We start from the raw sequence: 16,109 nt of genomic DNA, 5'->3' as shown, positions 1-16,109 counted from the left end.
TTGCAGCAGTGCTGAGACAGGGATGTATCTAAACAATGTCCAGAGACATTGCTCAGATGATGCCAGAGCATTTTGGTGCGACTACTGCCAGTGCTAGCCACAGTCTGGCCTTTGCCACTACCATGTGACTGCAGAGAGGGGGAAAATGGACTTAAGATCCCACAGTTCTGCCTTACAACTTTCCTCTATGTGGGAGCTGGAATTGGCATTGTGTGGGACTCTTGGTACTGCACCCGGTCATGACCAAATCCAGTAGCGCTTGCTTCAACATTTGCCAGAATCATCAAAGGAAATCCTCCTCAAATGTTTTAATTTGATATGGCAGAGAAGCCAACTTCACAAGTCTTGGAGAGAGACAGTATTTATAGCTCTCCTGAAACCAGGAAAGGACTGCACATGCTTAGTAGGTGCCAGAGTGTCTCCTTAACAAGCTGTGTAGAAAAAAAAGGACCCTAGAGCAATTGGTTAACTGTTGTCTGGTCGGGTTGTTAAAGACCAGGCAACTCCTTAGTCACTCTCAGTGTGGATTCCAGAGATTTTGGTCCAGTGTCAACAATATGACCCTGCTAGATGTGGTTACGCAACAGGCTTTCTTACATAAACACCATTGTCTTGTTGTATTCTTTGACATCGGCAAGGCCTACAACACTACTTAGAGACAAAGTGCTCTCAAGCAACTGCATCAATGGGGCTTTCGTGGCCCCCTCCCTAGTTTCATGTGGTCTTTCTTGTCTGAGCGGTTTTTAGGTCCCACATTGGTGACTTGCTGTCGGATTGTTTTGTACAGGAGAATGAAGTTCCTCAGGGCAGTGTTTTAAATGTTACCCTCTTTGCCATAGCCATAAACAGAACCTCATCTACGATAATGAGTCCCATAAAGTGCTCCTTATTTGTGGATGATTTTGCAGTTTTCTTTTCCTGCTCCAACATGGCAACAGGAACTAATCAGTTGCAACTTATGTTGAAGGGGCTGTAGGAATGGGCTACAAAGACTGGTTTTATGTTTTCTTTGGAGAAGTGGATGTGTTTTCATTTTAATCATTTTTGTCATAATTTTAATTAACCTGCATTGCATATATGGAACACCATTCTTGCTTTTAAAGAATGTATATGGTTTTTGAGCCTCATTTTTGATTCCAACCTGTTGTGGTTACCGCACCTGAAGGACATTAAAGCAAGGGCCCAGAAGGAACTAAACATTTTGAAGTGTCTTAGCCACATGTCTTGGGGAGTGACCAGGGTGCATCTGCTCCAGTTTTATAGGGCTTTCATTCGATCGTGACTGGACTGTGAGTGCACTTTGTATTAGTGAGTGAGGCCTTCATGCCTGAAAATCATGGACACTGTACACCATGAGGGGATTAGGCTGACCATAGGCATTAACAGGACCAGCTCCATATCCATTCTCTGTGCTGAGGCTGGTGCACCATCACTTACCTTCTGGTGGCAGCTTCTCATGGTGCATCAGGCAAGTCAGCTCCTCACTACTCCCATTTCCCCAGCATACCATACCATTGCTCGTCCAACTATGGAACGTGTCTTAATGAATTCTCCATGGGAAATGAAGCCATTTGGGATCCATGTGAAATATGTGCTGGAGTGTCTTGGTGTGAAGCATGTACAGTTTCAAATTTAGGCTTTTAAGTGGCAGCCACCCGGGCTACAGCAGAGGCCCAGAGTAATTTTAGATAACGCAGTACTAGAGAGATTGCCCTCCTGCTTCTGTTTTTAGTGCAATATTTTCCAACATTTTAAAAGGGCACGACGTCTATGCTGCTGTTTTTACGGATAGGTCCAAACAAGGGAGACTCCATTGGTTGCTCCTTTTTTTTTCCGGAATCATGTCCTCAAGATTCACTTTCCACCAAGTTCACTGTATCTGAAGCTGAACTATCTGCAATCTGGAGGGCACTGGAGGAGATGAGATGTTCTGTGCCTGGTAAATTCCTCATCTGCTTTGACACCCTGAGTGCTCCTCAGTCCCTGCAATGCTTGTATTCAGTTGATAAACTAGTCCAGGACATCCAGGACACCTTCTCTGTCAACAATGGCTGCAGAAGGATGTGTCCTCTTTCTGGGTGCCAGGATGCATGGGTCTTGCAGGGAACAAAAGGGTGGAGTAGCAACCAAGGAGGCTTGTCTTGATCCTCAATTGGTTGAATGTTGCATCGCCCTGCATTTTTCATATCGCTGTTGTGGTACAGTGTCGGATGTCAGTGTGGAGATGAGTGGCTGGAAGTGACAGACAAAAAGCTCTGTCCAGTAAAGCCTGCAACATAGCAGTGGTGTACCTCCTTCCAGCCATGCCGACATGATGGGGTTCTCCCTACTCATCTTTGCATCGGCCACAGCCCCATGATGCATGGCTTCTTGCTCCTGTGGGAGAACTCTCCAATGTTTGGTGCTTGTGGTGTACATGACTGTGTGCCACATTTTATTGGACTGTGTTTATTTTTTGATGAGAAGGCAGCAGAAGATTTTCCAACTGACCTGCTCTCTATTTTATGTAATATTTACATGGATGTATTGAGAGCTTTAAGGTATTATGATACATCCAACTTGTTTCCTAAAATATTAGGGAGATGTTCTTAATGTGTTAACAGGGTGACTGGCTCACCCATGTTTCCTGTTAGTCAGCCAGCTTTCTCTTAGAGACTTTATGCACATTCATTTGTTTTAATGAGGGTCATGGTGCCGATAACCTTGCCGTTGAGTTCCCATAAGCTTCACACACACACACACACACACACACACACACACACACACACACACACACACACAAAAATTGCTGGATTGCGCCAGTGAAGTAAAAGTATTATTTAGCAAAGACATCACATCATCCCACCCACTGTATTTGGTGACTTGGTTGAATCCTTTCAGCCATTTTTTGGGTTCTGACTAGGGCCTCCAAAAAACACTGATAGATGTATCATGTACAGCTGACTTACTGCTGGCTTGGAATCCATTGGATCCTGACTATAAGGACCTTTGGAATGATGTATTGCTTCTATTCTGGTTTCTGTCCACGTAGGTGATGGCTTTTACATCACCTAATTGGAACCATGCTGTAGATGTTTTGAAGTGGCTGGTGTCTTCATGAAACAATGTCACGTCATAACCACAATCAAGTACAATATAAAAGTTGGCTCTTCAATGAAATAAAACAACTAATCAGGAGGTATTGAATAGAATTGGGAAGAAGAGAAATTTGTGGCACAACTTGACTAGAAGAAGGGATCAGTTGGTAGGACATATTCTGAGGCATCAAGGGATCACCAATTTAGTATTGGAGGGCAGCGTGGAGGTTAAAATAGTAGAGGGAGACCAAGAGATGAATACACTAAACAGATTCAGAAGGATGTAGGTTGCAGTAGGTACTGGGAGATGAAGAAGCTTGCACAGGATAGAGTAGCATGGAGAGCTGCACCAAACCAGTCTCTGGACTGAAGACCACAACAACAAACAACATGAAATCAGTGTTAGTTCATTGTTTATCCTAACCATTTCATATGATTACCTTTGCCATACACGAGACAATGTAATTTCTTTTGTAAACTGAGGCTTTTGCGGTGCCTAATTGCATCCAAGTGGAAGACCTGCATTCGACTATTGAGCCACACACAGTTATATTATTATAGTGACATTCTTTATTGTTTTCTTGGGAAGACAGCTGTGAGATATTGAAAGAAATACACCTGTTAATACATTAAATTTAGAATTAACATCAGTCACATTATACACGTCCCTTCAGTCAGTTTGCTGCGGGATGCCTTGAAACTTTCCTGTAAGAATTCCTTGTGACTTTCTGTTGTCCATCCAGTAATTACCAAGCGAGGTAGCACAGTGGTTAGCACACTGGACTCATGTTCTGGAGGATGAAGGTTCAGATCCCAATTTGGTCATCCTGGTTTAGTTTTCCCATAAAATCACTTAAGGTAATTGTCAGGATTGTTCCATTGAAAGGGAATGGCCAGTTTCTTTCCGTTACTCAATCTGAGCTTGTGCTCCATGTTTAATGACCTCTTTGCCAAAGGGACACTAAATACTACGCTTTCTTCCTTCCTTATTCAGTAATCACGGAACTATTTGGCTAAATGGATAGTTCCAGAGAGGCCACTCACTCATTAAGTATTTAGCTGCAAATATGTTATTCATTATTGTACTGTTTTCCTGTACAATTCTGGTAGGAAAAATCAGCAAAAGAATTATGGTTGTAAGCGTTAAATAAAATTTCCAAAGCATTTCTTTTATCTGAATCTTCCAGAAAATTATTGTTAAAATTTACATAGACTTTCTGTTCCCTTTTTTCATCTGATAAATGGCTTAATAGTGAGCCTAATTTTTCTAGAAATATTTAAAAATATCCTAGTAGGAATCTGTATACTGCAATAATTATAAATGAATATTCCCGTTGAATCAGTTCACAAGCACAGGGTTCCACTTTTTGATCAAAGTGTGAACTATTAATTTCAATAGATTTGTCTGTAATAACATTTTAACATATGAAACAAAACCTCCTTTCTCCACACTTTCTCTACAGAAATGGGGTGCTAATTTATAGTTCTCTGTGTTTAACATTTGGATTCCTGTGCTTATGTGGTGCTTGGTCAGGAATAACACATGGAACTTCATTTTGACATTCTGTGTTGTGTATGCAGACAGGAAATTAATTAACTTTGTTTATAGTCCTCCACCACTCTGATGCGCCATAGTAAGCTTTTCCAGACAAAGTTATTTTCTGTGTAGCACTCACTTACCAGAGCCTCTTTTAAAGCAATGTTTTTCAATGAGCCTTTAATAACAGGCACCATGCCATTGGTGGTATTTTCAATGGTGAGTTAAGCTTATCTGTTTCTTTCCATACTGTTGAAGTGTAAACAATGCCTTATATACTCACCTTTCCAATAGCAGCAACTGACACACCGTTAATGCGAGCTCCACACAAAGTCAGCACCAACCCAGGCAAGGATTGTATTAATAATCAATGCAATAGTATGGATTGGGTTATCTGTTTAATTCAGTAGTTAACACTAAGAGTGTGACTGTAACTACTTGAGAAGCAATAACAGGAGTGAGATGATTTGTCTTAATGACAGTGTATAACAAAGATTTCGGAAATGACCAGCTGTATGCTTTTGTCAGGGCATTTAGAAAATGTGACATCATTTATGTGTGTGCAAACAGAGGTACTTCCTCAAAGTCTGAGCTGCTTTGACTTTCTGTCCATTTTGGTAATTTCTGCTCTATCCAGTATAAATCCTGCTTCTGGCATCACACTCTCAGTCTTGACACTTTATATTTTCTATGAGTTTTCAGGATTGCAGCCAGATCATGTTGACTTCTTGCCACAACATTTTGGCTGGCAACTGTCCAGCCGTCTTCAGGTGAGTGTCCACAGCTGGAGACTACTAGTTCACGGCGTTGACTTTATAGAAAAAATTGGCACGAAAACACATGCACATTGGCAGCCATCACAGGAGCATCCTATATCGAAATCTGCGCCCCTGCAAATGCTGTTCCATCCATGACGCAGAGGCAGTTGTGTAAAGATGAAACTACATGTACGCCTCTGTTGGAATATGCACTCGCGTCGCTAAAAACAAACGTCAAATGTCTCCAGATTTGTCATTATTAATAAAATAAGTAAGTCGGCCATAGCTGAGCATTGTATTACCATAGGACACTCTGTGGACTATTCTGCCACAATAATCTTGATCTCAGCAAGATGCTTTTGGGATTCAGTAATTAAAGAATCTGTGGGGATACAACCAGCACAAAATCTTATAAACCATGACAGTGGCTTACAACTGAACAAGGCTTGGGACCCAGTAAACTCTATAATTTAATCAGAGAGAAAACATTTTATTCATAATGACATGTCGGGTGACATCTGATGTTTGTTTTTAGCAGCGCGAGTGCGCATTCTGAGAGAGGGCGAACATGTGGTTTCACCTTTACACACGCACCTGCACGCCCCATATGGAATGGTATTTTCAGAGGACACAGATTTCAATAGAGGGTGCTCCTGTGATGGCTGCCAAAGTGATTGCACTTCTGCACCAATTTTTGCTGTAAAGCGACAGTGTGAACTAGCAGTCTCCAATGGCGGACACTCACATGAAGACGGCTGGACAGTTGCCTGCTAAAATATTGTGGCAAGAAGTCAACATGATCTGGCTGCAATCCTGAAACCTCATAGAATATTCAGTAAGCTGGGAAAACTGCTTTATATTTATTAGGATAGAACAAATTATCATCATTTCATTTTCTGAATTCATATGACAAGAATCAGAAAAAAAACACAGTTAATTCACCAACTGTCAGCTGGTTAAAGCATTTCATCTCGCACATGTGTATATGGAATTCATACAGTTTTAAAAGAATCTTCGGGTGAGTATGGAACATTGTGTGGTTCACCCATTTGATGAAGGAATTTTTAATGATTGGTGTGATATACCTGTAGGTTTGCAACAATACATGCATAAATGATTACATTCTAGACAAACTGATATTCAAGTACATTGTATCTTCAGTACATTGTCATAGCATACCAAGTAAAAAATTGAGGCAAATTAAGTGTGCATGTAATTATTTTTGTTTTCCTCTAGTTGGTCAAGATCCTCGACTGGTCAACTCTGATTTATTCAATGGATTCCTTCTATCAGCTCAGCAAGAAACAAGTTGTGAGAAAAGCCAAGAAGTAAATTTGGATGTTTACCTTATGAATGGTTACAGGATATTGCTCAAGGTTCTGACTACAGAAAGATCAGACCAGGTTCTTGAGGTACATATTTCATTATCCTTACAGCTTATATCTGTTATAACCACATTATTGTGTACATAACTTTGCAGAACATGAGCGCAGTATTGCGTCAAGTTGTATCGAGTTTTGTAGTTTACCTGGACACTGGGTCACAAACATCTACATTGGAAGCCAAGAAAAATTGTCACTAATAACAGGGGTGAAAATCTTTTGTGCTAGGAAGAGACAGCATTATTTAATTCAAAGGGCAAGCACTAATCAGGATGTAAAAAGGCACTGTTTAGGCTGAAAAAAAGAAGAAGAAATGAATACACTTTACAAGGCAAATGATATTGAACTCCGTGATGGGAGTACGAGTGTGGGAAATGATATGAAATTTAAATCATTGGCTACTAAATTCAATAAATTATTCCTAATTGCCTATCAAAAGCAGATCCAGTATACTTACTTCGACAAGTAATTCATACTCTCCATCAGATTTGTCAAGTGGTCTGTTAGAAAGATCACAAAGATCATTGGGTCACTGAAAAGTAGTAACTGTTCTGGCTATGATATCTCAGCCAAAATACACTGAAGTGCCAAATAAACTGGTTTAGGCATACGTATTCAAATACAGAGATATGTAAACAGGCAGAATACGGCACTGCGGTCGGCACACGAGTGATGGGACACAGCATTTCCAAGGTAACGACGAAGTGGGAATTTTCCTGTATGACCATTTCACGAATTTACTGTGAATATCAGGAATCTGGTAAAGCCTCAAATCTCCGACATTGCTGCAGGTGTAAAAAGATTGTGCAAGAACGGAACCAATGACAACTGAAGAGAATCAGTCAACATGACAGAAGTGCAACCCTTCTGAAAATTACTACAGATTTCAATGCTGGGCCATCAACAAGTGTCAGCGTGCAAACCATTCAACAAAATATCATCGATTTGTGGTTTCAGAGCTGAAGATCCACTCGTGTACCCTTGATGGCTGCATGAAAGGAAGCTTCATGGCTCACCTGGGCCTGTCAACATCGACATTAGACTGTTGTTGACAGGAAACATGTTGCCTGGTCGTATGAATCTTGTTTCAACTTGTATTGAGTGGATGGACATGTACGGGTATGGAGACAACCTCTTGAATCCATAGACCTGTATGTCAGCAGGGGACTGTTCAAACTGGTGGAGGCTCTGTAATGGTATGGGGCATGTGCAGTTGGAGTGATATGGGACCCCTGATACGTCTAGATACAACTCTGACAGGTAACACGTACATAAGCATCCTGTCAGATCACCTGCATCCATTCTTGTCCATTGCGCATTCCGACCGACTTGGGAAATTCCAGCAGGAGAATGTGACCTACCACATGTCTAGAATTGCTATAGAGTGGCTCCGGGAACATTCTTCTGTGTTTAAACACTTTTGCTGGCCACCAAATTCCCCAGACATGAACATTAATGGCATATCTGGGATGCCTTGAAAGTGCTGTTTAGAAGAGATCTCCACCCCCTTGTGCTCTTATGGATTTATGTACAGCCCTGCAGGAGTCATGGTGTCAGTTCCCTCCAGCAATCCTTCAGACATCAGTCGAGTCCTTACCATATCGTGTTGTGGTATTTCTGTGTGCTCGTGGTGGCCCGACATGATATTAGACAAATGTGCCAGTTTCTTCGGCTCTTCAGTGTGGTAATGTCTTGTACTGGCTTCGTACTGCCACAGTTGGGTTACCTTTGTAATCAGCTGGTGAGTCCAGGAGTTTTTCCTGGAAGACTGAAGTATGCAATACTAACGCCAGTATATAAAAGTATAACGATAGATCAGTCTCAGTCCTTCCTGTGTTATCTAATATTTTTGAGAAAGTTGCTTACAGCAGAATGCTGAACCACTTTTCTGAGAATATCCTTTTAACAACACCTCAGTTTGACTTACGTGAAGGCTTCTCTATGCAGAATGCAAAATGTGGTCTCACAAACTCAATTCTAGCAAAAACAACAATTTCTGTGGTCTTGCCAAGGCCTTTGACTATAAAGATCATAAAACTCTGCTAGGGAGACTAAAATGGTATCGCTTTAAAGGCCTTCCTCTTGCATATCTTAAAAGTAGAAAAAAGAGGATCACAAATTATCATATGATGTAAGAGGAATAATATTCAGAATGGGGAAACGTTAAATATGATTTGCCACAAGTCTTGGAGGTTGATACTCTCCTGTTCCTGATCTGCATAGATGATTTACTGAGGACATTGGAGGGCTGTTCAAAGACAGTAATGTTTGCTGATGATAAAAGTAAATTGATAAAAGGTCCACACCAGACACAGTCAACAGAATAATGGACCGGGCCACAATTGGTTCACAGCCAGCATCTTAACACTGAATCTTGCATAAAAATGACTTGCAGATACCAGAAGTAGAGATCAATAAGTGTACACTAGGTGATAGCACTTTCTGTGTGCATGTGGGTAATAAACTGAGGCGGCAACAACTTGTGGATAAGTTAGCCAAGAAGCTCAGTTCTGTTTGCTTTGCACTCAGAAATATCTCTCACTGTATTGACCTGCATAAAAAGTAGTTAGCATACTTTCATTCAGTTCATCCCTAAGGCATAATCTTCTGGATTATTATAGTTAAGGTGAAAAAAGTGTTGTTCTACAGAAGCATGCAATACAAATATTGTATAAAATTTATGACTGGACATATTTGACAAGCCTCTTCATAGACCTAAGGATTCTTACACACAAATACCAATCATTACATGTACTCCCTAATGATAGTTGCACTTAATCACGAAAGTAAATTTAGAAGGAACTCAGCAATTCACAAGCACAACACTAGAAGTAGAAATAATTTCTGTGTAGAGTATGCATGCCTCTCAAGGGTTCAGACTGAAGCTTTACATTCTGGGTCAAAAGTCTGTAAGAGGGTGCCATTGGACATTAGGCAGGAAATTGGAAATCCTCAAATATTTAAACATAAAGTAAAAGAAATACCTTATTAACCACTCCTACAGTATATCTGAATACTTGGATTCAGCAATGTAAATTCTGCGTAACTGTAATATTTTTATTAGATAGATCATGATTTTTCCATAATATAGACACCAACAGTGATCTGTCTAAAGTAAAAATGCTTTGTTTGAAGTACTAGATAATAACAACAGTGAGTGGTATAGGAGAAGCAACAGTCGCTTTTTCCAAAGTAGCTATTTTGCTCCTGCTGCTGATAAAGGCTATGGCCAAACATTTTTTGTATATGTCTTTTAATTGTGCCCGTCTGCAACTTAATGTGTCTTTTTTACAGTGAGTACCAATCTGTTCTTTCCTTCATTGTTGTTATTTTGCTCCTAACATACTTATATTAAATAATCTAGAAGTAACTAACATGCTTATTGGTTTCAGTAGATTAGTGTTAGTCATAATTTATTGTTAGTATACTTTATGGAAGTAGCTTTCAGTGGTTGCTTCTGCCTGTTAATGTATCACTTGACCATTCCACATCCCTGTAGGCTCTCTTTCATGATGGGATTGACGGAACACAGTGTGTGAATGAATGAATAAGTGCAAATATTATGTAAGTTTTAATCACTGTCACACCTCCCTGACCTTTTGCGTCATGTTTTAAGAATGGTTATTTCAGATGTATACAATGGAATGCGTAACGACAATCCCTCTTTCTGCCATATGTACACTGAGGGAATAAAAGACATGGGGTAGTGATATGCACACATACAGATGGTGGTAGTATCATGTACACAAGATATAAAAGGGTGGTTCATTGGCGAAGCCGTCATTTGTAGGTGATTCATGTGAAAAAGTTTCCCATGTGATAATGACTGCACGATGGAAATTAATAAACTATGAACATGGAATGGTAGTTGGAGCTAGATGCATAAAACACTCCATTTGGAAATGTTAGGGAATTCAGTATTCTGAGATCCACAGTGTCAAGAGTGTGCTGAAAATACCAAATTCCAGCATTACCTCTGACCCAGACAACAAAGTTGCCAGTGGCCTTCACTTAACAACCAAGAGCAGCTATGTTTACCTAGAGTTGACAGTACTAACAGACAAGCAGCAGTGCATAAAATAATTGCAGGAATCAATGTGGGATGTATGCCGAACATACCTGTTAGGATAGTGTGACAAAATCTGGCATTAATGGGCTATGGCAGCAGAAGACTGATGCAAGTGCCTTTGCTAACAATACAACATCGCCTACAGCACCTCTGCTGCCCATATGACTATATTGATTGGGCTCTAGACAACTGAAAATGACCATATCAGTTGGACCCTGATTGACTGGAAAACTGTATCCTGGTCATGTGAGTCTCGATTTCAGCTGGTAAGAGCTGATACAAGGATTTGAGTGTGGCACAGACCCCAGGGAGCCATGGACCCAAATTGTCAACAACACACTGTAAAACCTGGTGGTGGCTGTATAATGGTGTGGGTTGTGTTTACATGGAATGATTGAGTCCTCTTATGCAACTGAACTGATCATTGACTGGAAATGGCTATATTCACCTGCTTGGAGACCATTTGGAGCCATTCATGGACTCATGTTCCCAAATATGTCACCAGGCCACAATTATTCGCGATTGGTTTGAGGAACATTCTGGAAAGTTTGAGGGAATGATTTGACCACCCAGATTGTTTGACATAAATCCCATTGAATATTTATGGAACATTATCAACAGGTCAATTTGTGCACAAAATCCTGCACTTGCATTTTCACAGTTATAGATGACTATAGAGGCAGCATGGCTCAATACGAAGGGGTACCCAAAAAAAATCATATATTTTTTTTAAAGCTAGATATTTTCGAATTGTTTACAAAACCTTATCCCCTTCAAAATACTCTCCATTACAACTAATACATTTGTCCCACTGGTGCTTCCACTGTTCAAAACATATTTTGTAGTTATCTTTAGAAATAGCTGACAGCTACTCTCTTGTTTTTTTTCTTGACTTCTTCAATGTTGTTAAATCGGTGTCCTTTCATGCCCCTCTTCGTGTATGGAAACAAGAAAAAGTTGCACAGAGCCAGGTCAGATGAAAAAGGTGAGTGGGCAGCGGAACCATACCATTTTTAGCCAAAAACTGTCTAACAAAGATGGCTGAGTGAGCAGATGCTTTGTCATGATGGAAGAAATAGTCTCCTGTGTGCCACAAATCGGGCCTTTTTTGATAAACACTGTTGTGCAATCTTCTTAAAACTTCCAAATAAAAGGTTTGATTCACGGTCTGACCTGGGAGGACAAACTCTGAATGAACTACGCCCTTGGCATCAAAAAATCAAATCTGCATTGTTTAGATGTTTGAGTCGAAGAAATTTTTTTGGGTTGAGTGACAATGACATCTTACATTGGCTTGACTGTTGCTTTGTTTCTGGTTATAACTATAGTGCCATGACTCATCACCATCACCTTGCTAGAAAATCTGCATCAGTTTCAAGTTGTTGTTTCAAAGCATGACATTTTTCAACTCGGTGTTCTTTTTGACTGTCAGTCAGAAGCATAGGAACCAATTTGGCAGCAACCCTTTTCATTCCCAAATCTTCCATTAAAATTCACTGAACCGAGCTCCAAGATAACCCACTAATCTCTGACAGTTGATCAGTTGTGTGTCGACAGTCTGCGAGCACAAGCTCTTGAATTTTTCAACATTTTCATCGGTATGGGCAGTTGATAGATGTCCAAAATGAAGTTTGTCATGAATCAGCATGTTGCCGTTTTTAAACTGAGCAAACCATTCATACATTTGAGTTTTTCCCATAGTGTCATCTTGGTAAGCAGTTTTCAACATTAAGTTTCAGCAGCATTTTTACTAAGTAGAAACGAAAATTTCACAGCTACACATTGTTCACTTAAACATGCCATCATAAAAAATGAAACAAGAACAAAACTGTGCTAGCAAAAACAGCCAGTACAGATGAACAAAACAAGCCAGGTTGACAACACAGGCGGCACTGAACTGGCAATGAGTTGCACTATGTACACCAAGCGGCAGAAATGTGTACTACACAAGCTCTGGCCAGGGCAATGTTATTCTGATTTTTTTGTGGGTACCCCCTTGCATTTCCACATGGGACTTCCAGTGTCTTATTGAGTCCATGCCACATCAACTTGCTGCACTATACTGGGCAAAAGGAGGTCCAATACAATATTAGGAGGTACCCATGACTTTATCACCTCAGTGTGTAAGGAGCAGTCAGCTGAAAATGAGACAGATGAAAAAATAAGTAAACTGTTTATTATTTCAAAAGCAGTTTCCATAACTATTAATAAATTTATCCCAGTGTGAGACAGTATGGTCAGTGCTTTCATGGAAAAATGTTTGCGGTAGTTTACGGAACCCGATTTTACCCAGGTGTGCACCTCCTCACCCGAAGCAAATCAATGGCCATGAATGGACCACAAATGTCGTTCTTCAGGGCACCAAAAATATGGAAATCGCTTGGAAAGAGATGAGGACTGTATGGAGACCATGTAGAGCTACAGTTACAATGTTGAACTCTGCTTTATGTGCAAGTTCACTTTTCATCACTTCATCTACATATAAACTCCATAAGCAATCTTGGGGCATGTGGCAGAGGTTACTTTATGTACTGCTGTCACTTCCCTTTTCCAGTTGCCCCACGGGGGCTCGAATCTCTCTAATTTTGTTTTCATGGCTCTTTTGCTAGATATACAAGATCTGTTCAAAAAATTGAAGTTTGTAATTTCATGCCAGTCGTGTGTTGGAAAGAAACATGGTTGGCATTGCTGCACACATCTGTGTTTAGTGTGTATCTCCTGGAAGTTTCATTGTTGTATGTCTGATAGTTATTGTTCAGCACTGTGTTGAGTAGAATGTTGTATGTCTCACGGTTTGCAAATTTCGAGATGGCAACGCAATGGATAAAATTTTGCGTGAAACTCAAGAAAATCTTTACAAAGACACACTAAGTGTTGCAGGAAGCCTATGGCAATGAGTGCTTAAGCCATACTTGGTGTTACAAATGGTTCACACAGTTTAAAAGTGGGGAGATGAAAGTTAAAGATGATGTCATTCAGGGTATTCTTCAATGTTTACCGATGATGCTCATGTCAGAAACATCAATGAAATTAAGCGTGCCAATCGAAGACTGACTGTCCGAGAGAGTGCAGAAGAATGTAACATTGCAGTTGGATCATGTCATGAAATCGTGACACAGCATCTTGGAATGCATCGTTCTGCCGCCAAGTTCATCCCACAGCTCGTGAGTCAAGACCAGAAAGACCTTCGCCTCTCTGTCTGTAAAGAGCTTTTGAATCATGCAAATGAGAAAAAAATGTTCCTTAACACAATCATAACTGGTGATAAGACATGGGTCTACGGTTATCATGTTGAGACCAGGGTTCAATCTTCACAAGGGTTTGGGAAAGGTTCTCCAAGACCAGGAAAAACTTGTCAGGTCAGGTCAAATGCCAAAGGCATGCTGATAGTTTTCTTTAACTTTGAAGGATTAGTTCATCATGAATTCATGCCAAAGGGACAAACTGTTAATCAGTGGTATTATCGGGACATGTTGCGACACCTGCAAGAAAATGTGAGAAGGGAATGATCTGAAATGTGCCGAAGGCAATTCGTGCCTCTTGCATTATGATAATATACTCGCACAGTCATCCCAGTTAGTGGGTGACTGTTGCACAAAAAATGAAATCACTGTGCTGCTTCTTCCTCCATATTCTCCAGATCTGGTCCCTACAAACTTTTTTTTTTTAATTTCCAAAGTTGAAAATCCCCATTGAATAGGCGAAGATTTGCAGCAATAGGCAAGATAAAAGAAAATTCGCAGGTGGACTTTCGCGCGGTGCAGTGGGAGGTATATGAAGACTGCTTCTAGAAGTGGAAATGGCATTGGGAGTGGTGTATCAATTGTGGGGAGAATATTTTGAAAGAGACCATGCATAATAAATAAAAGGTAAGCATAGAAAAATTTTGTGGACAAAGTTCTGGAATTTTTTAAACATATCTGGTACATAGGGAGAAGCAGTATATTTGTTTGACTCTTCTAGGTGTGTATGTTCTCCGAACTTCAAGAGTAAATCACTCCATGATGGAGAATGTCTCTCTAGCATTGTTTGCCAGTGGACGTAGTTGATTGTCTCTGCGACATTTTTATGCTTACCAAATGAACATGTAACACAGCACATTACTCTACATTGGATCATCTCATATTTCTTCTATCAGTCCTATTGGACAGAGATACTATACTGCTGAGCAATATTCTAGTCTTGGTTGAATGAGGGTTTCGTAATCTGCTCCCAAACTTAATTTTCCATAATGGGATATTTCACTGATTTTCTGTTTCCTTATGAAATTTGATCATAAGAATGAAATAAAAGTAATTTTATTGTAATATTTTTGCAAAGGTGTGCAGAGGAATGGTTGTGAGAGGAATCCCCAGCAAACGCCTTACTAACCAAATACTGTAACAACCAATAGTAACAGTTTGAGCCTTTTCCCAAAAATTAGTCATCATAACTCTGCCACTGGAGCAGAGGTAGTGGGTGCTTGTACTCCATTATTTGTCTAATTTGTGGTTAGTAGTGATGCGCCTATGACTTGTATCCTCTTATAATTAAACAGAGAAAAGCATCTTTTTTATGTGCATAATGGAACAATTTTTCTTGGGAGATTATTTGCTGTGCAACACTTATTATTACTGTACAGCACTCTTGGTGCATGTAGCCAAGGTCATCTGGATGTAACTATATACAGATATATGGCTCATGTTGAATTCTGAAGCAATTTCATTAACAATGAAAAGCCTTTTGAAATACACTCCTGGAAATGGAAAAAAGAACACATTGACACCGGTGTGTCAGACCCACCATACTTGCTCCGGACACTGCGAGAGGGCTGTACAAGCAATGATCACACGCACGGCACAGCGGACACACCAGGAACCGCGGTGTTGGCCGTCGAATGGCGCTATCTGCGCAGCATTTGTGCACCGCCGCCGTCAGTGTCAGCCAGTTTGCCGTGGCATACGGAGCTCCATCGCAGTCTTTAACACTGGTAGCATGCCACGACAGCGTGGACGTGAACCGTATGTGCAGTTGACGGACTTTGAGCGAGGGCGTATAGTGGGCATGCGGGAGGCCGGGTGGACGTACCGCCGAATTGCTCAACACGTGGGGCGTGAGGTCTCCACAGTACATCGATGTTGTCGCCAGTGGTCGGCAGAAGGTGCACGTGCCCGTCGACCTGGGACCGGACCGCAGCGACGCACGGATGCACGCCAAGACCGTAGGATCCTACGCAGTGCCGTAGGGGACCGCACCGCCACTTCCCAGCAAATTAGGGACACTGTTGCTCCTGGGGTATCGGCGAGG

General features: G+C 40.8%; 1 protein-coding gene across 1 annotated transcript in view; it reads left to right on the top strand.

Annotated features, from left to right (window-relative positions):
• Positions 1-16,109, top strand: part of LOC126473179 (sorting nexin-17) — a 93,578-nt gene that overhangs the window by 34,386 nt on the left and 43,083 nt on the right. Inside the window, exon 3 of the mRNA XM_050100071.1 lies at positions 6,609-6,784. Coding sequence (XP_049956028.1) covers positions 6,609-6,784 — 176 coding nt within the window. The remainder of the gene's footprint in view (positions 1-6,608; positions 6,785-16,109) is intronic.

This window comes from Schistocerca serialis, chromosome 1, assembly GCF_023864345.2.
Source record: "Schistocerca serialis cubense isolate TAMUIC-IGC-003099 chromosome 1, iqSchSeri2.2, whole genome shotgun sequence".
In the NCBI taxonomy this organism is placed as follows: domain Eukaryota; kingdom Metazoa; phylum Arthropoda; class Insecta; order Orthoptera; family Acrididae; genus Schistocerca; species Schistocerca serialis.
The sequence above is the reverse complement of the archived record's forward strand: the minus strand, read 5'-3'. Positions and strand labels throughout refer to the sequence as shown.